The sequence below is a fragment of the Eleginops maclovinus genome, chromosome 21 (assembly GCF_036324505.1).
Source record: "Eleginops maclovinus isolate JMC-PN-2008 ecotype Puerto Natales chromosome 21, JC_Emac_rtc_rv5, whole genome shotgun sequence".
NCBI lineage: Eukaryota > Metazoa > Chordata > Actinopteri > Perciformes > Eleginopidae > Eleginops > Eleginops maclovinus.
Genome location: NC_086369.1, coordinates 11,686,646 through 11,713,344, shown reverse-complemented (window position 1 = coordinate 11,713,344; position 26,699 = coordinate 11,686,646). Strand labels below are relative to the sequence as shown.

General features: G+C 42.6%; 1 protein-coding gene and 1 long non-coding RNA gene across 6 annotated transcripts; both read left to right on the top strand.

The window, feature by feature from the left end:
* Positions 1 to 1,822: 1,822 nt before the first annotated feature.
* LOC134883934 (uncharacterized) lies at positions 1,823 to 2,704 on the top strand. Of its 2 annotated transcripts, none has more exons than XR_010168355.1 (3): positions 1,823 to 1,907; positions 2,044 to 2,192; positions 2,299 to 2,704. It is a non-coding gene; the product is annotated as an uncharacterized LOC134883934 (long non-coding RNA). The 2 variants fall into 2 exon arrangements; XR_010168356.1 differs by having other exon boundaries at positions 1,825 to 1,969.
* Positions 2,705 to 4,617: 1,913 nt separating this feature from the next.
* Positions 4,618 to 21,753, top strand: pfkpa (phosphofructokinase, platelet a). 4 transcript variants are annotated; one of them, XM_063912442.1, is made up of 22 exons: positions 4,618 to 4,862; positions 7,239 to 7,312; positions 7,898 to 7,975; positions 8,071 to 8,260; positions 8,668 to 8,833; positions 8,968 to 9,012; positions 9,214 to 9,322; positions 9,937 to 10,032; positions 10,657 to 10,749; positions 11,442 to 11,567; positions 12,204 to 12,268; positions 12,418 to 12,487; positions 13,281 to 13,427; positions 14,394 to 14,464; positions 14,678 to 14,765; positions 16,875 to 17,027; positions 17,952 to 18,116; positions 18,267 to 18,328; positions 18,566 to 18,677; positions 19,770 to 19,869; positions 20,633 to 20,738; positions 20,995 to 21,753. In XM_063912442.1, the coding sequence occupies exons 1-22, from the start codon at positions 4,769 to 4,771 to the stop codon at positions 21,149 to 21,151; spliced, it is 2,367 nt and encodes a 788-aa protein (XP_063768512.1). In that variant the 5' UTR covers positions 4,618 to 4,768; the 3' UTR covers positions 21,152 to 21,753. The 4 variants fall into 4 exon arrangements, with proteins under 4 accessions (XP_063768512.1, XP_063768511.1, XP_063768510.1 ...); XM_063912441.1 differs by lacking the exon at positions 16,875 to 17,027 and adding an exon at positions 15,499 to 15,651; XM_063912440.1 differs by lacking the exon at positions 9,937 to 10,032 and adding an exon at positions 9,534 to 9,629.
* Positions 21,754 to 26,699: the final 4,946 nt, after the last annotated feature.

The window sequence follows — 26,699 nt, the reverse complement described above, 5'->3', positions numbered from 1 at the left end:
CTGCTGCCCGCTGAGGGGAAGCAGCATCCTAACAAACACAACTCAAAACCGCTCAAAACTGAACCAGTCTAGCGGGTCACCAGCAGAGGGCGCACTTGGACCATTGTGACAAAATAAATTAAACAATTAAAAACTTTTTAAAAAATGATATTCCATACACTACTGTTGCAAAATCTTTGTTTCTGTGGTCAACATTTTATTAAAAGTTCCAGTAATCTTCACCAGAAGACACAAATATAGGCTACAGATCAAAATTAACAAGTGTAAATATAGAAAAAGAAAATAAGCGCAGGCAGTCCCATTGTTATTGTGTTTATTGCTGATTAAAAAACAATACATACAGTATGTAACCACAGTAACATGCTAACTGAGATGGTGAACATGGTAAACATTTAACCTGCTAAACATAAATATGTTATCTTTGTCACCGTTGGCATGTGTGCATCCCATCCCAATCCAAATGACAGTACTGATAATGTGGACACACATACAAGAAAACAAAAGAAAATATATCATCATTACAGTCATTGAGAAAAAATATGTAATTGAGGTCAGAGTTTGGTACTGCTTGTTACACTGATTTTAGTTTTGTTTTTAGGACTTTTGAGGTTTATTTACCAATGAAAAACAATCAAAATCAAAATGACTTTCAAGAACTACTAAAAAAAAGTTGTAGTATTTATTCAATATTAAACAGGGAAAGTAATACTGGATGTTGCAGTGACTGAGAGGCTTTATCACCCTAAGGAATATAAATGATGTTGAACTAATTATCTTAACATTAATCTTGTTGACCCAAAAAGTTTATTTTAAAGATGAATATTCGCAATTAGTGTAGTTCTTTTCTTTTGAATAAGGCTTATAAATTCAAAGCTCATTATTAGCCGTCTCATGCTTGACAACACACATTTGTGTACTTGATTTATTATCTTTGGATATGTTTTGCACTAAAGCATGTGTGACAAATGATGTTTAATCCAATGTTAATTTTACACTGTCGTTAACAGCAACATCATCTTTCAATATCTGCCTCTAGTTACTGAAAAAAAAAACCATTTGCTGCTTAAAATAACCTGTGCAGCATATCCAATCAGTAGTCAAATGTGCACCCGATCCTAAAGAAATATGGAGAGAGCCTGAGTCAGCCACACCCTGGGCCGTATAGGACCCAGAACTCATCCGCCTCCACTTAAATAAAAAGCAGAGGTATAACTTAAACTGATAAACAAAGCCATGAAAACTGGACTACCAGCTCCTCCAGGCACTAAATAGTCCTGATGGATGAAAATACAGCGCTGAGGCCAACTACAGGCAATGCTCTGCAGCAGAGAGCGTCTGCGAGCCTCAGTCAGAGAAAGACATCCTTCTCCCCCAGCCTTCGTTTATATGGTGATTAACTGAAATCAGGAACACCTGGGAAGAGGCGGAGCCAGGAGCAGACTAGGTGCACCTTTGCAAAAAGAGAACTAAAGGAGGGAGCACGTAACAGATGCCCAAAGAGAAGTAGCCACTCAACAAAGATGCTGCACGAATAGTTGATGATGTCATGATGGAAAATGAATGCAGCACAGAAAGTGAGCCAAAGAGGCAAGAGGGCCTTTCTTTACTGAATGAGGCATGAAGGTGACTCTCAAAATCACACCAGTGAAAAACAGACGAGGAAGACCAAAGAGACAGGGAAACTTCACTTTAAAAGAAGGTGAAAACACATATAAACACCCTATTGCACAATGTAACAATAGTTTGACGCAGAAAACTGAATATCTGTCACTGCATTCCTCCAGGGTGTTTTTAAATAAATATCAATCTGATTATTCCAGACAGCAAAAGCCAAGTTACAATTAAACACAAATTAAATTGTACATGAGGACTATCTTGGAGTCCTGGCACACGAATCCAGCAAGCAGGTGTATGTTATTCAGTGTGCCATTGTACATTTTTGGAACAAGTCCAAGTACACCACAAAAATGTAAGTTAAATAATTTTTCGGAAATAAAAAAATGCTGTTGTGCTATTAACACACATTTTTGTCTGAGTGAATAGGTGCTATTTAGGGAGTATGATTGGATTTTCCATCCAGTGTGCAGACATGGACGCTGGTTCCTTGTTGATGCAAAAGTGGAATCGCGACAGGTCTACATCATGGACTCCCTAAGTCCTGCAAAAGAGCGGCAGTTCTTCTTGCAATGGAGGTATATTTACTGCTATTGATTAGTGTATACATCAGTAAAGCCATGACATGTATTCCCTAATCCTAGTCTTTTGATGAATGAATTAATATTCTTATTTATTAATTAGAAACTTCATGAAGGAGAGAGGCGCTCAAACAGGGAGGTGTCTGGCTGGATGGACTCTTCAAAAAGTCCCGGTTGGTAAACAGCAGGATGGCTCAAGCTGCAGCCTTTTTGTGCTGATGGAAAGTCCTGTTTTTAAAAGCACAGATTTTGAAAGTGCCATTTCATTGACTCTACTTGCTTGTTTGTGGTTTGAACTTAAAGCCACACAATGATGGGTCATGAAATCATTTGTAAAATGAACTTTGTACTGCATATTGAAAATAAATGTTCAATTTCAGAATCCTGACGCCCTGCTAAAAGATGCAGATCCTGCCAGCGTCCAAGAGCCTCAGATAATAAATAGACTGATTAGGGCACAATAAGATCATTGTTTTTTTCAGTCATTGTACTGTTGTGCTATTTTGTAAATAAACATACTAAAATTCATCACGTCTCGTATGGTTTTTACGACTGTTGTGGCAGATTAATTAACCCCCTTCCATCAGTGGGGGCACATTTATTACCATACAGCCATGTTCACAATATAGCACAGGTGGTTTTTGTCCCTGATGTTCAGGTAACCAAGCAATCGTAGAAAGAGCATGAAGAGAGGCATAAAGTACAACACCTGGGTGTATATAGCTACAGTGTTTAAGGTAGATGTGCCTTTATACATCCACCTTAGGGGAATACCAATTTGAGGCAGCAGCATAAGGAAATTAAGTTATCAAAGAAAAATGTCCATATACATCCAAAACAGTATCTAATGAGTAGCCCGGGTGGCAATAACATTGTTAGATACGGACACCCGGGTTTAAATAGCTACAGTAAATGCCATATATGAACAGCATTAATAGGTGTTAACACAATGAGCAGTGTTTTAAATATTAAAAGTCACATTCATTTGTTAATGAATAATCATTTCCTTAACATCCACTTAGAATGGTCCCAGAAAACTAACTGTATTGCAGCGGATGACAACATCGAACAGACACAGAGTTTTTTTGTTTCAAGCATATAAGCTCAAGTCAAAAAAGGGCGAGCACCGATCAAATTCAAGATAAAGAGGCTCGACTCAAGTTTCCAGCTGGCAGCATGATTTCTGTAGTTTCCAGCAAAGCCATCCTCTCTGCACCCCCATGGAGTGAAACCATACGATTGCTGTAAGCGCCAGCGGGGAAGGAGGCCTGAAACGAGACAGCAAACAAGCAACATATGAGGATAATGGAGAAATATGAGATAGAGATCACTTTCATGCATACTCCTTTTATTTTTAACATTGCCTTCTTCACGCTGGTATTGATCTTTGTCGTTTAAGAGTCTGACTTCACTTTTAAAGATAGGTCATATTTTGGAAATGCTTTGTCATACTCTTAGGCACCAAATGGCCTTGTCTGCTTTTATCTCGCAGACTCTGAATACTCCAGAAACTTTCAAATCTTCAACAAATGTTCCCAAGGTCACTAAAAACTTTAGGGATGCTAGCCACAATGCCTGAAAAGTATGGAACTGCGACATCTCAGTATACATACTCATATTCTATTTGATTAATAATATCTTGGGTAAGTTTAAAGCTCTTTAAAATGCTAGTTCAGTTTAATTCTAGATGATTTATTTAATGCAATTTAGTATTAAGCATTTGAGCCTGTAATGGGTTCTTTGTGCCACTGGGTGGAGACAGTGGGACAAAACCTGAATTTAATAATGATATCCAAATCCATCAGCATGTTTTATGTTTGTAAGAATACTTTTGAGTAAATATCTTACTTTTAATAAAGGGGAAAAGCTTCATTTGGTTATTTCAGTGAACTCACGAATACAGCTATGCAAAGCAAACACAATTACTCCTACTCCAAGTAGTTAAGACATTCTTCTTTAGATGGATATAAGTTTCAGGCAGGCTTTGATAAATACTCCTCTATGATATGCCATTTCTCCATTTTCGTTGCTTATTTAGGTATTTTGTTGCCATTTATTTGCAACATTACGAGAGTTTCAGTCAGATAATGTGACACTGCTACATTGAAACAACTTAAACGTGTTAAACATTTAACATGTTGCAGTGTGTTGTGACCTGCTTCCAGAAAACATGTTTTGAACTTCCTAAAAAGGAATTTAGAGTAATAATCTTATTATAGTTTTTTTGCCCATACATCCGTGAGAATCGGTGTTCCACACTGGCATCCTCCTACACACTGCTCCGCCGTCATATGATCTACGCTACTTCCCATTGGTTTCAAATAATAGGAAGGCATCTTACACCAAGATCTGGTTGGCTCACGGCAATGTCAATCATCCTTCCCACGGGTTGGTCTATGCAAATCGTCAAATAGATGCGGAACAGGCAGAAGCAGAGCATAGCGGGCATATATAGGTAGAGAGGGGGCGGACGAGTGTTGCCCTTCATCATTTGAGCACAATTTTATACTGTTGCGGGTTCATTCTATTCTTTTATCGATTTGGATTGGGATATACACTGAACCGCTGTGAAAATGGCGCAGCCAGACACCAAGAAAATATTCTTTGAAAACCTGTCGGGAGCAGGAAAAGCCATCGCAGTGTTGACGAGCGGAGGGGATGCTCAAGGTAAACTGCAGAGTGACAGTTTCAAAGAAATGTGTCATTGTGGACAGGCCCGTAGAGGGCGAAATACTGTGTGTGCAACCGTGTGATGCTGTACCGACAATGAAATGGCTATAGGCTTCTCTTATTACAGTGTAAAAAGCAGTGTACAGCTGCCAACTGTACTGCCATCGTAATGGTAAGGTTACCATCCAGCCTGGCAGCCCGCCAGTTAGCATGCTAACATGACATATCCTGCTAACTTGCTAACAGCATCTTTAACTGCCATTGTATTGGTGACAGTTGTTTAGCCAAGCACGGTGAAAGCAGTTTAAAAACATGTCAAGGTCGAACTGTGCCGACTTCTCCTATTCACACACCATGTATTACTGCTATATAATTTATGGGATAATGTTACCAGTTAATTAACGTAGTGTAATTAACTTTTGAGTAGCAACCGCGATGGAAGTGCCAGGCCACTGCATTGCGGGTTGTGCTGATCGAAGTGCAGCTAGCATGAACTGATGGGGCCGACAGAGCAAAATAGCATGCATGTACATTCGGGATGAGACGTGATGTTGGGGTTAGTAAGCAGTCTCTGAGGGGTAATGCCTGTGTCCTGTGTACGTGATGAGCTGCATACATCTCTGCTACTGTACGTCTCCCTCAGCCGTGCATGCGTCACGGAGGAAACCCTGGTCATGTGCTCACCGGCTCTTCTCTTCATTTGACTGAAACAGTGATTATACACACCTACTTCTACTATGTCATTACTGTGCTGGCATACAACAGTAGTTTAATGTACTTACAGTATATTGGCTACTGCAACTTCATGTCACATACCAATTACAGCTTTTAAGTTTCATGAGTTTGACATGAATTCTGAAACAGAAAGTAAACATTGATAAATGAAAGCTACCAGTAACTAGGAGGCATGTTATGTTGCAAATTTGAATAACAATAATACCATTTATTGGACAATTATTACCAGAGATTATAATTTAAGTGGTTTTCTAATACATTTTCATTATATACCACTTTCTAATACTAGTCGTTTTGTCACGGCAGACATTTTGACCCAGGCTTTACTAATACCGGTAAAGATGGTTTTGTTCCACTATATTGTCATGACAGTGAGCAAGCAAGCATGCACAATACAAACTAAAGCAGCTAAATGGACTTCAGCCACCTGTACTCACTACTATCCTGCATTACACTGTAAATGCCAGCCATGTTAGGGGTATTATAGCTCCCTTAGACTCAGGAGACATAATAAATCTTAGGTGCGTGGCTTTAGAATTACAATCCACTTTTAGAGCGCACATGAACGCATTAACACGGTCAAAAAAAACCTTCATGAAGTTGGCCTCAGAACAGACTAATGAGGCGGGTGCATGCATGACAGGAACTGAATGTCAGTGTCAGCGGGCATTGTGTAGCCTTGGCTTGGTCTTTTCACTCAGTCTGCATGAGAAAGAGTCAGTTATGCAGACTGATAGGGCCAAACTTTCTAACTTCAAGCTTTAAAAAGAACTCAAAGCTCAACAAGAACCATGGAAGATTCATTGTTTGGATAATCGTAAATGATATGCATCTGCCTTACACTGTTTTCACTCTTTTAAGCTCTTCTGTCATCTCCGACTGATCGAACCAGGCTCATTTTGAAACTAGTTATGTAATAAAACATGATGTAATAAAACCAATGTACTGTTTCTACAATCTGGAAAGTTAAGTCCCTTTCTTTTGTTAGAGGTGCTCCGTTTGTTCCATTTTAAATGTGCAAAATACTCAAATTTCTTATTTACTTCCTACTGGCCGTACCCCTGTGTTGCTAAGTAACAGCTCTGCTTGTCTGCCATTGGATCTGCAGTGTTCCCCAGTTTGTGCACAAAAAAGGAACTCAGTCCTTTCTTCTGTTTACACCGCTCACCATCTGCCAAAATCCTGTCTATCTGCTGTGTGTTAGAAAGAGTCGTCCATTATTCCCAACCAGTGTTTAAGCCAACCGGTCATTGAAATTCAAGTCACAGAGCACTGCCTTATTGCTAACCGAGTCCACTGACTGACCACAAAATAACTCGGGACCTGGAGGCGGAGCTGGGAAACTGTCTGACCAAAAATGGCCGTGTGTTATGGAGAGAATTGGACCCAAGCCATAGATAACAGTTTGAATACAGATAGGCTACAATTACACACACTATCCATCACATTTATGACACATTAACACTTAGTCAGAGGGGATTAAAGTGTATCCGCTGTGACTGAGATAAAAGGTCCATGCAGCAACTGTTGAACAGCCGTGCAGATCAGGATTACACAATGATTTGCTGCAGTCGAAACGTGTCTACTCTCTTGTTGTATTGTTAAGATTACTTTTTTGGTGTTCCTTATTTCTTTCAGGGATGAATGCTGCTGTACGTGCCGTGGTTCGAATGGGGTTATATGTGGGAGCAAAAGTTTATTTCATTCATGAGGTGAGCCCAAACTTTGTGATGATCATTGTTTAAGCCTTTTTGTAACTCCATATAGTTGATTAATTCTGTTAAAGTGAGTTCGGAGATCATGACTAATGCATTTTAGTAAAGGACTAATTCACTTAAGCTGCATACTGGAAACTAAAGTGAAATTACATCTGTGAAAGGATGTTTATTTTGACGAAGCAGATGTTAGGGGGCTTTGGCGAGGGCCCGCGTTCTGCTTACTCATCCTGTGTGATCCCTGCACATCTGTGTGTGTCGTAGACCTCCTCGCTCACTGTGCTGTTACATAACCCTGAGGTTTTAGTCAGCAGTCACTCCTCTCAGGTACCACAGTACTCCCTGTTCTGCCGCACATTACTGCAGAACACACATTGGACATTAAATTGGACACATTTATAGTGCAGTCTTCCACTATTACCCTTTTCACTTAATCACTGAGGGCATATTATTATTCCTACAAGACGATACAATCATTTAGAGTCTATCACTCCAGTTGTTCTGTTTTATTGTTTGGAATTAGAATGTGTTTGGTAATTTCTTGAACTTATTTTCTAACAAGCTTCGTCTTTTTTAAATCAGGGGTATCAGGGTATGGTGGACGGTGGAGAGAACATAGAGGAAGCCACATGGGAAAGTGTCTCCAGCATGCTACAAGTGGTGAGTGATTATCATGGACTGCATTCCACACCCCTAATGAAATTACTCTACTGGCTCTGGAAACAGTTCCCTGAAGACGCTTTGTTCGCCCTCAGGGTGGGACCGTTATCGGTAGCGCCCGCTGTAAAGAGTTCCGCAGCCATGAAGGACGCCTGAAGGCAGCACACAACCTGGTGCTGCAAGGCATCACCAACCTGTGCGTGATAGGAGGAGATGGCAGTCTGACGGGGGCCAACCTCTTCAGGGAGGAGTGGAGCGGGCTGCTGACGGAGCTGGTGGACCAAGGTACTGAGGAGCTGTTATCTTTGCCTCTCCCTCATACGGCTTTTTCTTAAGTGAGGGGGTGCTGGAAACCCTGTGAGATGTTAGAAAGCACAATGGTCGATTACAGATCATGTTTCCATAGTGACCCTCTGCTAGTATCAGCGAACATTTCTATTTGTAGGTTTGATGTTTTGCACAACCCTCATCCTCTCATACTCTCTAAACAGAGTACTGCAAGTCTTAAGACCTCGAAATGAGTTGGCATGTTTGCACTTCCTGTTTCCTTATCTTAAAGCCAGTGTGGTGTTTTGTGAAAATGGTTTGTTAGATGCCTTTAATAAAGTCTGGTTAAAACCATCTTAAGCAATGGGTGTAATTACTCTTCAAGTAAACTGGAAAAATCCGCCCTCCCTTCCCGATCCTTTCAGGCTTAATTGAAGCTGATGCGGTTCAGAAGTATTCAGCCCTTCACATCGTGGGCATGGTCGGCTCCATCGATAATGACTTCTGTGGAACTGACATGACAATCGGCACGGACTCAGCTCTCCACAGAATCATCGAAGTGGTGGACGCGATCATGACAACTGCACAGAGGTGAGGGGGAGACAGAGCAGCTATATTTATAAATATGTTTATGGTGTTTGGTGAAGCTGTGAGCAATAGGACATCCTTATCTATCAAAAGAAGTTGTTAAACGTCTGTTCTTTTTTTGTGTTTTTGTCTTTCAGTCACCAGAGAACGTTTGTGTTAGAGGTCATGGGCAGACACTGCGGGTAAGAAAAGCATCAGATTGAAAACCCTCATGTCACGCTGACTTGTTCTTGTTGGCCACGAGAATAGTTTTCTGAGTATTTCACTCTTCTAATCATAACACACTGACTTTGTCCGAGCCGGGATTACACTTCCAAGAATAAGGATTCCACGTCAAGCCAAACAGATTCACCTCTGTGTTCTGTCTGGGTGTTTTATCCTAGCTACCTGGCCTTGGTCAGCGCCCTGGCTTGCGGAGCAGACTGGGTGCTGATACCCGAGATGCCCCCGGAGGACGGCTGGGAGGACAAGATGTGTCAGAAACTGTCTGCGGTAACACTATCTTATTTGTTCCCTGCAGTAAACCCAATGAACCGTGCAAGTGTCAACACTATTTAATGTGTCATAGCCGTTCTGTTTAACATAACATCTTTCTACAAGGGATGAATCTTGACTTTTTTTAATCAGTGGAAGGAAAGTGTTTAGTCTCAGTTATTGTGGTTTTTGTTCTGCTTTGAAACCATGCCATTGTTCTATGATCCAGACCCGTTCCAGGGGCACAAGGCTGAACATAATCATAGTTGCAGAGGGAGCCATTGACAGGCATGGGAAGCCTATAACCTCTGGTTTAGTCAAGGATGTGAGTACCTGAGTGCAAAGAAAGGGGAAGCCAGAAGCACGGAGAGCCGACTGATGGAAATTCTGATAATTGGCATCAGGATGCTAATAAGCTCCTGATAAGAACAATGCCACAACAATGCAGGGATGCCCAGCAATAAGGCCGGCAGGATGTTTGCTGATTACAAAGTGCAAACACAAGCTGTCACCGTGAAAGAATATCATTCTCAGCATCGTCTGGCCCCCCCGTGCTTCTGAAAGCCCACGTCGCAGCCACACTCTCAGTTTTTCTGTCATGTTGTTTCTCCACCTTCCCCGCCTCCTTGTAGAACCGAGCAGGGATGAAAAGGCTGAATATCATAATTGTAGCCGAAGGGGCAATTGATCAAAACAACAGGCCCATTACAACTGAGAATATCAAGAATGTAAGTACAGACGTGTCAAAGCGTGGCCAGCCTCGACTGCCTCCTGTATGACCTCTACTACTGTACCGCTGCCCTGGTGTGGCTTTGACTCTGTTGCTGTGTTTCTGGAGTGCTCTGTCAGACACATTTGTAGTTTGGTAAGATTGGCTGTCACGATACTACCACTGCTGTAAAACCCCAAGCAGGTACCCTCACTAAACCTCACACCCAGATATTTGTAAACCTGCTTCACATACTTTTGACTGTAACATGGGTATATTGGACTGCTTAAAGAAGTTATCCTCAGCCTGCACTAACTGTTTATTTAAAAAGGCAAGCATTTTCTTTTCTCAACCACTACCTGAGTACTATAATTTGACCTCAGCTAAGAGCTCCCTCGCTAACATGACTGAAAAATTAGAATGGCTTGCTCGAGCTTTGCCGTTTCCCCTTCTCTTAAGCTTCTGTGTTGGTGTTTCAGTGTTTGACGTGCCTGTTTGTGTTTGTTCGCACACATCTGTTTCCAAGTGAAGCAGACATCATTTCACATTTAGCTCCATTATAAATTTGCATGAAGTCATTCAACAAAGCTATAAAGGATATTGCCACAATATTTCTTCTAAGAACCAAGCATTTTTCCCCCAGCTTGTTGTCAAATGCCTGGGGTTCGACACGCGAGTGACAATCCTGGGGCATGTGCAGAGAGGAGGAACCCCTTCTGCTTTTGACCGCATCCTGGTAGGTACACCACTCTCTGATGATCAATAAATTGTCAATTTTTCAAGCAATTGTTACCATTTGATTATTTGTTTTGGTCATATAACATTGTAAATTGAAGATTGAGGAAGTTTTAATAGGCCCTGTTTTTAGACAAATCAGTACGTTTTTTCCTTCATCCCTTACCAAAATCGACAATACACTGATTTTTCAAACCATAATACTGTCATGTTCCTTTCTTTGGCTACAATAGACATGCTTGGCCTTTGAGTGAAACACTTTTAATCTAATGTACACTTTGAGAGTGCGCTCTGTTCGAGTCTTTTTGGTAGTAAAAGTCCAGTTGTCCCGAGCATTTGCTGTTTAATCCTCTGTGTGTCTGAGGAGAGAAGGCCCCAGGTTTTAGGTTAAGCACATTAACAGATTTATGGCTCAGCATGCATCACAAAAAGCGAGCGACAAATCTCTTCATGTTAACCACAAACCCACAAAAAATGGAGGCAGAAAATTAAGATTGAGTGGAGAACCGTCTCAAATTTCACTTGATTTTGAGAAGCATGTGTACAGGAGAAACAAAGGAGGTGTTCACTCTGAATCTGATGCATTTGTGTGTGTGTGTGTGTGTGTGTGTGTGTGTGTGTGTATGTGTATGTGTGTGTGTGTGTGTGTGTGTGTGTGTGTGTGTGTGTGTGTGTCTGCATCTGCTCACACAGGCCAGTCGTATGGGTGTTGAGGCTGTTCTCGCCCTTCTGGAGACCACAGCTAACACACCAGCCTGCGTGGTGTCTCTGTGCGGGAACCAATCGGTGCGCCTGCCTCTGATGGAGTGTGTGCAGATGGTAGGCACTGGACTCGACTGGACACACACATATTTACAAAGTCTGGAAGCTGAGAAGAGGGGGGAATTGCCAAGCACTTAGAAAAACAAACGGTGTGAAATGACTCAGCTGGAGGAGCCTTCAGTAACGATGACAAACAGCACAGCCCATTGGGCCTGAAGTGGCTCTAACATCCACAAGAGAGTCGTATTGTTTGAGAGGCATTCTGGTTAATGATTATCTGAAGCTTTTGGCAGGGTCACGATAACTGTCTGCTGGGTGGTGATGTAATAGCAACCCATCTCCATAGAAACGCACAAAGAGGCTTTATTGTGGCACTCACACGAACGCCACAGAACTCAAAGGAGAATCTCGCCACAGTTTTTGCAAATTTTGTGAAGTGGTTTTAGAGTGCAATTCCATTACAGGTCAAACCAAGGTTACATATTAACTCTGTTATTGGCTGGAAGAGATAACAACATGTTTACTCTTGTGATGTCTCCTTGAAAAAGAAGGGTGGCTTGTCCTTATTCTGGTAACATAACACTGAGTTCTGACAGATATTTAATGAAAATGAAACAAAATGCCTTTGCTTTTTAAGGTACAGAAAGTACAGTGTGTGAAAATTAATCAGAAATACTCGTCTCCTTTCCTTAGACTCAAGAGGTGCAGAGGGCCATGGACGGGAAGCGGTTTGAGGAGGCGGTGAAGCTCCGGGGCAGGTATGATTGACAGCTCGCTTGGACCATTCGTCACTCAAGATAGCTTACCACCACCGGCCTTATTTATACACAGGACACAGGCAGAAATGAAGCCCGAAAATGTCCCTCACTATTGCTAACACGATTGCATGTGTCATGTTTGACTGCAGGAGCTTTGAGAACAACCTGAGGACGTACAAACTGCTGGCTCATCGCAAACCAGAATCTGAACTGCCAGTCGTAAGTCAGGTCTTTGACATTTCCCTGAAAACAGTGACAGTGTTGTCAGCTCTGTTTGCTAACCCCCCCCCCACACACACACACCCCCCCCCCCCCACCATGCCTGGTTGTTTGAGAGCTGATCCGCCTCCGAGAAGCCACTGAGATTTATTTTTAACATTATCCTCAGGATCTGCCTACAAATAATGACTCAGCTTCTGCAGTGGTTCTGCTGCTGTTTCCAGAACAAAACATCTCTCATGTACTGAGTAGAGTATTCCTGGTTTTCCCCTACAAAACAGATGCATCAAAGCATGCCGGCATCCAACAGATAAAGTGTCCTGCTGTTGAAATAAGGGTCGTTGTAATGATGGCCACCAGTAAATAATAAACTGTTTCTACCCGCCTGCTGCGTAGCCTATAGCTGCAGTGATACACTTAACAGGAGGCGCAGGTGGCTCAGTGTCGGCCTGTCGTGCGGGGGCCGTCAGACGACACCTGGCTCCCCGCTAAGGGTTGACTTGTTCAACCCTGCCAGGAGCTGCGGCCGCCCCGCTGCTGCAGCTCCAAATGAGGCGGCTCAGACTGAAGATCAGTGAAGCGTAGCGGCAGCGCGGCAGGCTCCATGCTGCGGAGCTCGCCTCAGGGTTTGGCCCCCTCTGCCTCTGTGATAATGACCACTGTCGGCCCAGCGTGGGGCTGAGAGCAGAGCAGAAAAGCAGTTATCGATTCGCTCTGCAGAGCTCCATCAGCTGTGTTCCAACAACACTGTCTTTGTTTTGTGTCGCGTCTGATGTTTGTTTTCTACCCACAGAGCAACTTTAATGTGGCCGTGTTGAATGTGGGGGCCCCTGCAGCGGGCATGAACGCCGCCGTGCGTTCAGCCGTCAGGGTGGGCATCTCTGAGGGCCACAAGATGTTTGCCGTCAGCGATGGGTTTGAGGGATTCTACAAAGGGCAGGTGGGTACAGAATCACTCGTATGCTGGAACATGATAGGCTGTATGATTCATCACTTTGCGTGGCGCTCCTTTAAATTCAAAGCCTTGTAGGGAAGTAATCACACTTACATTATCTAGCCTAATAGTTAAATATTGTGTACTACTTCATATTTAAAAATCACATTACAGTCGCATTTAGATCCCTGACTGAGGAATTATCTTGGATACCCAGGGGATAATCTGTCCAGATTAATGTAAACCAATTTCCCTCACTGACTTTCCCTCCTCTGCCCTGCTCAGCCAAAGTTGATGCAGTAACACAATAACCTGATAAAGGGCAACGTAATATCCAAACTGTGAAACATAAATAAAGAGAAAACAATGAATGGGATCCTCATCTGAGTTTTACAACCTGGATTACAGGGTAAAGCAGACGCAGATATCAGAGTCTTTGAGTGAACCTGTTCTGTGTAGCTGTATTTCGAGACATCCGTTACTCGTAGAACAGGTTTCACACTCCTCCCTTGTCCTCCTCTGACCTTTTCCCAGTGAAAATCGTTAAATCCCCTCTGTGCAAAGTTGGCTAATTCAATGAACAGCACTCGACAAACTATCTGATCATTAATCTTCATCAAATTGTCCCCAATCTCACTGGTCAGTTAAACATCCAGCGTGGGCTCTGGTAGCTGTGCCAAGTGACCCTCAGCAGATTAGACCAGCGGGAGTAATGGATTTCTATGCTTCAGTGCTCCAGGACTCTCTGCTCTGATACACACCTTGCCCGGTCCAGTTCCCCTGCTAAGAGAATGTGTCCAGAAAATTAACCCTCCTTCTCCCCAGGAGGACAAAAACAGAACTTTAGGCATTACGGGAAGTTCTGTCTGTTGTAGTGTGACGTTATTGAACAAACTAACAACAATTTTAGGGGTACATTTGAATGCTTTAGGAAGGACACATTTTAAACATGATGTGATGCTGTCCCCTCAGATAAGGGAGATTAAATGGGCTGATGTCGGAGGATGGACAGGGCAGGGTGGATCTCTGTTGGGAACCAAAAGGTAAATCTTGACTTTATATACACTTCTGCACAGTTTACCCCTTTTATGGATTTTTCTCGGGGGTTTTCCCTTTCCTTTGGGGATTTCTTTTGCCTTATAGGGCCCCTCTAAATACCACATCCACAGCTTTACTCGCAACAGTTCAAATATTTGCACTACAAACTGCTCATATCTTGTTAATAAGAAACAATGTTGTCCTTTCTCTTTTTCCAGAACACTTCCTGCAAAGCATGTTGACAAAATTGCTGAGCAGATCAGAATGAATAACATTAATGCACTCTTAATTGTCGGTGGATTTGAGGTACGTTTCAAACCTTGCACTCGCTAGCTGATTTACCTAATGAGGCTACATTCTCGTAGGGTTTCTAACTCTAAATTCACAACAGAAGCGCTAAGACTATATTTCATCTGCAGCATTATCATTAGAATACTCAGACAAATAGAAATGACAAACTGTAAGCACTAATTATATACTGTCAGATTGTAAACTATATGAAAGTGAACACTGTGATGCTGATTCTTTCCATCACTCTTATCCCATTTAATGTCAGCACACCACCATATGGCTCCTTACATCTTCATAATCATGCTTCAAAGTAATTTCTCTGTCAAAGTGGAACAGCATGCATTGTGGCATAAAGTTGCCTCACTGTTGATTTCCTGTACTTATCACTGAGATGAATAGTGACGCTGTAATACTGAAATATCTTATATGCTGATGATGATTTGGATTTAATTGGAAACAGAGAGCACCTGCTTTTCTCCAGCCATTTCACGCACTCCTGTTTAGACGTTCTCCAGCTTTATTTTTCTGTGATAAATGCAAGTATATGATGTGAGAGTGTGAGAGTGTGAGTGTGTGTGGAGTGGTATCTGTCTGTTTCGCTGCTGTCCGCTGTGATAGACCTGGCTCCTCCCCTTGGCACCCTCCACTTTTGTCTGTCCCTCCCTTGTGGCAAGTAGCACCTTTTTCAACCAAACCCACCTGCCGAACCTCCTCGCCGACACTAAAGCCCCTTGGCTCTGCCCTGCAGGCCTTCCTGTCCCTGCTGGAATTGATAACGGCTCGCGGGAAATATGACGAGTTCTGTGTGCCCATGGTCATGGTCCCAGCCACTGTCTCCAACAATGTGCCGGGCTCAGACCTCAGCATCGGCGCTGACACGGCTCTGAACGCCATCACTACTGTAAGTGATGGGGGCTGGCAAGCAGAGTAGTTAAAAAACACACACACGCAAGCAGACAAAAACTCACGACCAGTCAAGAGGGGAGAACACGCACACTCTAATTTTATCAGTCTCTCAGCCATTTGGAGAAAATGATTGGAACATGGCATCTGTTTGCCACATCTGGAATAAAACAATGAATACAAATCCAGACGGACAAATTGAGTCACGTCCGTGCTAGGGCTGCACCACTAAGCTAAATTGGATCAAAATCACAATATGGAGCAGTGCAAGTAAAGTAAGTGAGGCAAAATGTGAAAATACCAACTGAGAGGTATTTTTGCATAAAGTAAAATAAAAACCTGGTCCGGTACAGATCCTTCTTTAAAAAATTCACAGCATGATCATTTCTAATATATTTATTAATGATTATGTCAACACCCGTCTTACATCATAAATCATATCCCAATTGCAATACCAATGAAATTAGCCGTACTTAGTGGATTTGTTTAGAGGCTGGTAAAGAGTAGCGTGCCTCCCCTCCCTACAGTCTCAGGTGAGTACTCGAGCGACAGCCTGCAGGCATGCTGTGAGGTGCACGAGTGCCGGGACCGCCATGCTTGCTCTGCCTGCTCGACTTCCTGTCTGTGTGTTTGTGTCCTCCCACATCAATAACGTCCAGTTTAGAGTGGTCTAGTTAGCTAGAGAGCACCAACTAACACCTTGTAGCACTGTTAACATGCGCTGAGTGATCCTTTTCAGCAAGCGTGATGTTCTTTATGCGTGGAATATATAAAATCAGACTAAGGAACCAGCGTGAACACAAACGGATAGCAAATCTGAGCAGGAATCTTCTTCATGCTTCATCCTCATCCTATGTATGCAGACGCGATCGGTGCTAGCCTTTCCTGCATATTTCTTTCCACATCAGACATGTACTTCATATGGATGTCCTTTTTAAGTTCGCAAACACACAGACCTCGCCCCATCTTTTCCCTTCTCAACCTTTCTGACTTTCCATCATCTTCCTCTTCCATTTCATGTCCCCCCACCTCTCGTGGCTCCACTCCTTCCTTCTCTTTCTACTCCACCTCTCCATTCACACGTCTGTCCTCCCGTTCCTTCCTGCCAAAGGGAAGCCTTTGCCGCTATCACACGGATAGAGCCGGAATGGCCGGATACGCTCCAGCAGACTGAGAGAGACTCTCTGACTCTAATGCGTTTTCCACACATTGCCGCTTCAGGCCTTTGAGAGTCTGCTGCAGCTGTACGAGGCGCGCGCTACCTATGAGGAGTTTTGCATTCCGATGTGTATGCTGCCTGCCACCATAAGTAACAATGTGCCGGGCACCGATCTAAGTATCGGGGCAGACACGGCCCTCAATGCCATCGTGGAGGTAAGGCAGTGGAACCGCCGCCAGCTCAAACTATGACCGCTTTGTTAAAGATGATATTGCATGAGGATGAAATGACAGTTAATGATCAACCAAGATTTCTCTAGCCATTAATACAATATTAACATATGATCAATCTCAACTCTAATCTCACTCTCACTATGTTTCTTCATTAAGGCATAAGAGTAACCCATACACTGCATATCTGTACTTTCTTAAAGGGGCACTCAATTTCACAGAAAGCCTGTGTTACAAACGGCAGGTGTGAGGATGTAAAGACATTGGCATTTAAAAGGGCAAGATGCTATAAACTTGCATTATGGGATATGTAGGATCCAGAATTGTTGGATATTGACCCATAATCTGGCGAAAAATTCTCTTCCTTGATGTGAAATTTCTTCTTTAATCTACTCATTTAATTGAAGGGAAATGCCTAATGGAGTGCCCCCTCCTAGTTGTAGCATCAGAAACTCTGGCGACATTTAGAGATAACAGGCACCAGATTTCAAACTGATGAACAGCTTTGGACTAACAAAGTAACATTATACCGTGACTTAGAAAATATATCTCTCAATGTAAATGTTAAACCTCTGAATTATAAATGATATCTGAGGTCTCTCTCATCCTTATGCAAGGTCTAATTGGTGAAAGCAGCATTATAGCCTGACTGCCTGAACTGATTTAATATAGCAGATTAAGAAATGAGCATGCCAGCCTTGAAACTATTGTCTTACTCTTGTTTTTATATGTGGAATGTATTCTTTAACCTCTTATCATCACACTTCTAACCTTGCTGATTAGATTCCAACACTTTGACTTAGATATTTTAAACAGGAGGTGTCTAACATATGTCATTTCATAAAGCTGAGCTTGTAACCCCCCCCCCCCCTCACATATACTGACTGACTGAGCTTTTGCATGTGTCAGACTTGTGACCGCATCAAGCAGTCGGCCAGCGGCACCAAGAGACGCGTGTTCATCATCGAGACCATGGGAGGCTACTGCGGCTACCTGGCCAGCGTGGGGGGGCTGGCTGCTGGAGCTGATGCTGCATATATTTACGAGGAGCCATTTGACATCAAAGACCTTCAGGTACCTCAATTCCTCAACTTTCCATGAAGTCCCTCCCGCATCACCTCTCTCCATCCACAAGAGGGCGGTCACACCTATATCCGTAACAGCTTTAACTCTACCACGCCATCTGCTGGGCAACAGTCACACTTCCTTTGCTTTTCCCCACAGGCCAATGTCGAGCATCTGACAGAGAAAATGAAGACCAGCATTCAAAGAGGACTGGTCCTCAGGTAATGACTGTAATAGGAATAACAAATCAAAAATGACTGTAGTTCTGCTGCTGTATCACATAATCCTGTATCTGCAGCCCTCAGTATTTCATTTCAAGCTGCTTGTATATTAAACAGATTCAGTGTTAATGTCAGCTCTCCCTTTTGTAGTGCTGCTCTAATGTCACAATAGCATTCATTTGGTGAGGAAAGAGGGTAATGTTTAACTGCTTTTATTTTAACTCTGTGTGTTTGTAGGAATGAGAACTGTAACGAGAACTACACCACAGACTTTATCTACCAGCTGTACTCTGAAGAAGGGAAAGGAGTGTTTGACTCCAGGAAGAATGTGCTGGGACACATGCAGCAGGTAGACACACTGGTTATGATACTTCATACGGACTAAATATAAGTATTCCCTTTACATTTCATCCAGGCTACCAAAGATTTGGTGTTGTTTGTATCATGAATGTGCATATCGCCATTATTTTTGTGGTGTTTTGGCTTTGTGTGTCCGGAGATTAGCACAGACAACACTGGATCAAACAGACCTTTGATGATCCCCAAGTGGAAGATGGGGTTTGCCCGTAGCAATCAATGTGACACATAAGAAACTAAACATTTGTTTTTAAATCTAGCACAGCAACTTAACAAATACATAATCTATGTTTGCTGGGTGTCCTGGTGCCTGTGTATAGATCTGGCCTCAGTCTTATAATGCCCATTTATTTTCATATCTTAAGTTCCTGTTTCTTGACTGCAGACATCTTACAAAACCTGAAAAGGGAAAAGAATGTACATATTTAAAGCAGATTTGACACGCTGTAACACTCATTGTATATTTTAAACCTAGTCAATGTCCAATTCAAAATGCAGTCTACTTAAAAACCCTGTATAATCCACTTGAAAGCTAAATAAAAGCCCAATGTCCCTCCAGAAAAAAAGCAAAAAATATAATCAAAGGGAGACAAAACTTTGCAAAAAGATGGAAAATATCCCAAAAAAGGAAGTGACTCACCGGCTGCTGAAAAGGGAAAGACATTTCTAGTTAAGCTTTTGCTGCTCCGTCCTCCCTGGGGTAACACCCTCACTTGGAGGTAAACGCATTGAAATCAGCCCATATTCCCTCCAGAAAGCTGCCATGTTTCCTCTTCTCCCCACTTCTTAAACAAACAATTCCCTCTCCCTCTGTTCCCCAGGCCCCGCCCCCTTTACTCACCTGCATTTGACAGGGAGTTGACAGGTTGAAGCAGGGGAGAGAGGGACACACGGCATACTATAAACTGATTTGTTTCTACATTGGTGGCTATGTCTCAACGCAGTATGATGTACAAAACCGCAGAGAACGCAATATGATTAAAAAGGTTACAGTGCAATTTCATTGAAGGCTTCAGTCTGAAACTGAAAAATATAGTGTGCTCTTCATGTTATCTGAAAATATCTGACAAAATGATTTCTTCAGGGAGGAGCACCGTCTCCATTCGACCGTAACTTTGGCACCAAGATCTCTGCCAAGGCGATGCAGTGGGTCACCAAAAAGCTGACGGAGACATTCAGACAGGGTAAGGTTTACATCCCATAGTGAAAGAGCCCGTGGTAGATGATCCTTCCTCCCTACAGAAGAGGTGTTGTGAAGCTGACCTTTAGCAAGACCTGTCATGGAGTCACCGTCTGCATTTTTTTGATGTATCTCAAAAGACATTATGTATGGATCAATTACTTTCAAACACTAACAACTAACTGTGAGTGATGTGTGTGTTCTGAAAAGCACACTGCATGTTTACAAGGGCTACAATTAAAGTCAAAACTCCTCTTTGTTTTTTATGTCTATTTCCCATTCACATGGATGACATAAGATGAAGGTAAATCATTTTTTGCTGGCTCCATGACCATCTCCATCTATATATAGCTCCATGTCCCTGTCTCTTTCCCATCATTCCCCCACAGTATAGATCCACACCGGCACTTTGTGGGGTAAAGCTAGGACGGGTTAGCATTGCTACCAGTCTGTGTCTATGAACACGTGTCACAAATTTAGCACTAGCCACCATGCTACATTGTTTCCAGTCATCTGAAACTGTATAACTGGAATATTGGGCACATTTTTCCTGCTTTCCCCCACATTTTCTTGTCTTTCTTCAATGCTTTATGTTGCCTCAGATGCTTTGTGTGTTTAGATTTCAAGTTTTAGTCCGAGCAATTAGGTAGAAGAAAAGAAATCACCACCCTCTCACACCCACAGTTAAACATCCGTTCCGTGCCACTGTACGTTTGCAACCAGCTTCCTGCATTCACACCTCTGACTGCTATGGATTTTCCCTGCAGGCAGAGTGTTCGCTAACACCGAGGACTCCTGCTGTCTGCTGGGGATGCGGCGCAGGGCTCTTGTATTCCAGCCCGTCGTACAACTCAAGGACGAGACAGACTTTGTGTACGTATTACAGAAGTCGAACTTAGTGACGCTTTACACGTTCTCTCTGGCAGGTTCACGTTAATGCTGGCTAAACCTTCATTCTTTGATGCCAAAACCAAGATAATATTGCTATATTTGATCCATCAGTGATAGAAAATAGCAGCTTTAGTAAGCAAATTCACTCTAAAATCGAATTAAATTAAAAGATTTAAAGGCTTTATTGTCATGTAGTTAAAAATGCCCTGGAAAATAATGAAAAACATTTGTTCCACAGTCACAGAATCCCTAAGGAGCAGTGGTGGTTGAAGCTGCGTCCCCTGATGAAGATCCTGGCTAAGTACAAGACGAGCTACGACGTGTCGGACTCCGGACAGCTGGAGCACGTTGTACGCAACCGGCCCAAAGAGTCGGACGCCTCGGTAGCCATGTGAAGTACAAACGGTGCTCCCCAAAGTCCAGACTGTGTGAGGCGTGTGTCGTAAAAGAGCTCCAGTAATAACCCAAACCTCCGTCTCCATTTGGCCACAGTGTTCATTTCCTGTCCGTCATTTCCCCCTATGTCAGTCATCTCTGTTTCGTCTTGGAATGAACTGTAATGTAGCCTCAGCAGTGCTCCTAATACTAAACACACACACAGCTGTCCCGCCATACATCTATGTGTCCTCGTTGCCCTGGATGTTTAGTGTGACCGCTGTTACAAATTGCACTTTCTCCGAGAATAGACTCTGTATCTGATGTAAGACAGGGTGTGTATCTGCCTAGAACCAGTGTGAGGTTCAGCATATTTATGTGAGACTGATGCAATACAGTTCTAACGCTGCGAGTCAAAAGAACTGCGTGCTGTGCTTTACACTGAAACTAATATTTATCTTTTTAACATTGTTTATTATTTTTTGCTCGTAAACATGGATATATTGTTAACTGTAGGCACTGCTGTACTGAGTAGCTGTCTGTCCTGTTGCACCAACAAGTTCAGTGTGTACGAGACTAATGTTTCCCACAGAATAAAATCAGACTTGAGAAGTGAACCCTATGATACGAGGCCCTGGATTTATTTTTTGAACCTGTACACCCGGTTTCCTACTTTTAGGATGGGGTCAGATTTTGTAGTAACTTAATTCTAGATACACGGCACATTTCAAATGAATACTTCTGGATTATTTCAAAATGGAATGAAATGCACCTTGTGTTCATGCATCCTTTAATACATTTCCATTCAAACAACGCTTTCATTCTAAATAAAATAGATAAGTTGTTCTTTCCCCCTTAATTTAAGTTATTATTGGAAGTTTAAACCTTTTTTTAAGATAAAATAAGAATTACTTTATTAATCCCAGACGGGGAAATGTTTCACCAGTGGAAAATAACATAAGAAATAAACTATTCTAAAGTCTGAACATGAAGAAGAAATATATATTCAGTTGGACTATGAAGATGAATAATCAGTAAACTGTCGGGTTTGGTTACATCTTTAAAATATAATCAAGTTATCCTAGACTATCCAAATGTAATCTGATTACATGATCCAAGTCACATATGATCATTTACCATTAGTGCTGTGCATCATTTGAAACACATTTCTAAAGAATCAACCGGTGATATTTGGGAATCTATTTGATCTACTACTTTTGAAAAAACCTACATTTCACTAAGACTTCCAAAACAACATTGTAAATGCTAACCAGCAGGCTAGTGGCCCTTGAAGGACCACTGGGTGTGGGGCCAGTGGACCTGAGCCTCTGTTCTAACAGTTCCTTATGGAAAGACACCACAAACACACAGACGGCATTGTTTGTGTTTTGTTGTTGTTGTTTCACTTTCAGTCTGGGTTTCTTACTGGTGGAGCAGCAGGGGGCCTTCTGCATGTCTGTGTCCAGGGGCCAATTGTAATCCGTCCATATTAACACAGGATGAAAACACTTTGAGCAGCAAATGAAAATACATCCATTAATATAATTACAATGACAACAACAAGATCTTTATTTAGTTATAATTTGCAAAACAAGGTCCCCCTGAAGGGACCGAATAACTAAAGAAAATATCCCCAAAACCTTCATGGACATCAGGGAGGGAATGATACAACGAAATATAGAGATATGTGCACCCCCTTAACCTTGAGAAAGAATGAACCAATTATTCATAAAAAAGCCTCCCAGACTCCCCTGGTGCTGGTGTCTTCACGTTCTCCCTAACCTCCAGCAGGCGGAGGCAGAGCACCATCACATCCCCGGTGTCTGGGGTTCATCGGGTGCATTATGACACGGGTTCCCTCCATCAACTGCTGTCCACTTCTCCCTCTCACAATCCCACTATATGGTGGTTTATTCTAAAGCAGATTAAGTGTGTGTGGCCTTGTGTGAACGTGCATGTGTCGGTCCCCGTAATTAGGAATTAATCTTATCCTTTGAAAGCAAATTTCAATTTCCCATGGGTGTATTAATTGTGTATACATGTAATTGGGCTGCTTTCTCCCGCCTAAATGGACATTTCCCCTGTTTTAACTGCAAGTAATTACATGCATATATGGCCGGGCTAAGGCCATCGCTTAGCGACAGCGCGTTGACGGGAAATGTAATTCGAAGAAAAAGGCTACCTGAATCACCTTAACTCCCAGCAGAGCCTCCTGGAATAATTATCATCCTTAACTTAAAGCTGCGTGGTTAATTCAGCTGCACACCCACGCCTCTGCACAAAAAGATGCCTGCCATAGCAATAATTTCCTCGGACCCCAATGGGCACATGGTTCATTGTTGAGGCTTTTTCATGTTGCCTGCTACTTCTCTCTGAGCATGAAATTAGTAAAGCCAATAATTTGGGTTGATTTAGGAATGCAAGAGGAGCCTGTGGGGTCATATACCCATAGGTAATCAATACTAATTACCATTTCATTTCTCCCCCGCTCCTTTTTCTTCTAGAATCGCATGCGAATCTGATCTCATTGGACTGATTAAAGGTTGCAAATGAAGGGTCCTCACTCCCTGATACTCATCAAAGGCCAACCACACGCTCGGTAACTTTGTCTTCATTTAATTCTTCATTGTCTTCAGACAAGGCCCCAATTACATGCTCGCAGTGAATCTCCAAAATAGCCTGCGCACATTGACCTTTTTAGATTAAAAGCACATTCTCTTTCTCTCACGGAGTCCCATACAGTCCAATTTCCTTTCTAATGAACCATAGAGGTTTCTCCTGCTGTAATAACTGCCGAAGAGCAAAATAAGATTACTCTAAAGGTATTGTGATAACAATGGCAATGGGAGCCAATAAATTCTAGCTGGCTGAGATTGAAAAAAAAAGGCAATATTTTTTTTCCCAAATGAATCACATTAATGACACTCTGAATGAATATTTATGAATAAATAAATCCATGCAAAAATAAACGAGCACATAATACATTCCAGGAGAGATGAAAGAGCGCAGAACAGCAGCAAGTTATAGATTTTAGATATGAGTCACTGCAGTCCACGATGACTGCATCGAAAACATATACCTTGATGGAGCTGGTTCCCAAATAAAATGAGCGAACCACATGACCTGTTTCCAGACATTGGATAAGGGATTTGATCCACCTTGCACACACGAAAGAAGCTCTCCAATTTAGACTTCACACAATCCAGCAGGCTAGTGCAGAAACACTCGTATGAGAATCTCCCTTTGACAATTAAGACACCCATGGAGGCATGGAAAGCTCTCAATTCCATTAGCCTCTGTGCTGTTTCACTCTATCTGTCCACTGAGCCCTAACTTACTTATTAGTACGAGTCTGCCGTATTTTGTTAAGGAAGCGATTAGTGAAATCTACATGAAAAGGCAATTTCCCTCCTCTTTTCTTTCCCTTCACTCTCACACTTCATTGGGATCAGACAGATGTAAAGAATGACATTGGAGCACTAATGAAGTTCGCTCTGCATCATTTCGGATGTTATGCTATGGCGGAAGTGTCTTTATTTACTCGCTTCTGCGTAATGGAACGGTGAGGAGTTGGTCAAAAAGACATTGGGGGCTTTTTTAACCAGAAGCTCGCAAGCATCGGCTGGCAGTCAGCTCAGAGACAGCAGCTCTGCTTTGATGTATTGGAGTTAATATCTTCCTGACATTTCTCAGGACAGATTTTCATCACTGGATTCATCTGTACTTTTGAGGCTATGTGATAAATGAATCAGGACATTCATTTTCCTTCCCTCGTCTCCAGCTTGTGCCCAGAAAAGATGTGTGCATGAGTAAATATGGATCTACTGTTGGCTGTGAATCTTTTTAGGGGGGGGGGGGGGGTGCATGTGTGTGTGTTCCTTTGTGTGTTTCCATATTCTGCCCCAGTGTGCCTGAGCAAGCGGGAGTCTGAAGCAAGCGTACTTGTGACACGAAATAGACGGCGGCATTAATGGAAGTGACATTAATTTGACAGAGCGCTCACTAACATGCGAAGTCACTCGCAGTTCATAATAATAATATTAACTCGGCATTAACATGCAAGGCTGTCTGTTGCACCAGATGCCGAGCGTTTGTGAGAGCGGGTGCTGCAGCCTGTCTTTCTGGGCCATGAGTGTGGCTCGTGGCTTGAATATGCACAACAAGAAAAGCCTCATTCTTACTGTCTGAGCATCACGGTGGGACAAACTCCTGCATGGAGACACCGCAGCATTCTCAGAATAGCTAAAGGCAAGCACAAGGTGTAAAGGTGATAGTTTAGAGACCAGGTTTAAACATAAAACCTGTTTGTCACTGCAGCAGCACATATAGCTTTTTCAACTTGATGAATTGCTTGCTTGCCCTTGAGCTGAACAGCACACACACACACACACACACACACACACACACACACACACACACACACACACACACACACACACACACACACACACACACACACACACACACACACACACACACACACACACACAGAGATATAACAGGTGTAGCCAGTGGAAAAGCTGAAGGCTATTTAGTCCCAACCATTAACACTAATCAAAAACCACTTTACCTGATAAGAACTGCAGTGGCCATCCACCAACTACAGTCACCTGCATCCCTCTTAGCTAATATTGACCGGGCTTAAACAAGGTGCCACCAGTAGGGACCATGAAGGTGATGAAGAGATTCGGGTGAGAGTGCTAATTCGTAGCAAAGCGGAAGAGGGACAGCTCAATTGCTGACCTGGATGATTAGTCCGTGACAGATTGCTAAAGATTGTGTCCCAAACTGGTAAGAACGCAATTACAAAACATATATAAAACATGCCCTCACACGGAGAGAGACAAAAAACATTGACGCAAGACACAGTGAGGCCAAATAAGTAGTGCCAGAACAGAAAATAACATGCAAAGTTAAAACACACACACACACACACACACACACACACACACACACACACACACACACACACACACACACACACACACACACACACACACACACACACACACACAGAGGCCTATACAGTATGGATCGGGCATTGACCAAAGCTCATGAAAGATGCAGTTATGCAGATGGAGTCAGCATGAGTGAATGCAGGCCATAGGGGGCTGTTGTGGAGCAGCAGAAAGCTTCCCCCCTCAGCTCAACGGTCAGCTCTTCCAGGCGACAGGAACCTTCTGGTGTCGCATTTAATCACAAAAATACAATAGTGCCTAGTTTACACTTTAAAGCAAAGATTTGGAAAAAGAAATATTCAAAAATGAAAATAAGGAAGAAGAAGGCGACAATACTTATGTAAACAAACACTAACTTTAACTAAATCTCCAGGAAAGATAGGGGTTGAAAGTAAAATCTTGCCATAATAATATACATCCATATCAACAACAGAGGATATGACTACTTGTGTGTGAAAAGACACTGGTACTTCATAAACCCACTACCGCCACTTGAGAGCTTTATAGCGCCTTTACGCTAACTCAGTTTTCACTTTGCAGCTCACAGCCTTACTATTTAAGTTCATTTTCACCAGTCTCATGTTTTTCCAAATGAAGAAGGCAGCGGTTT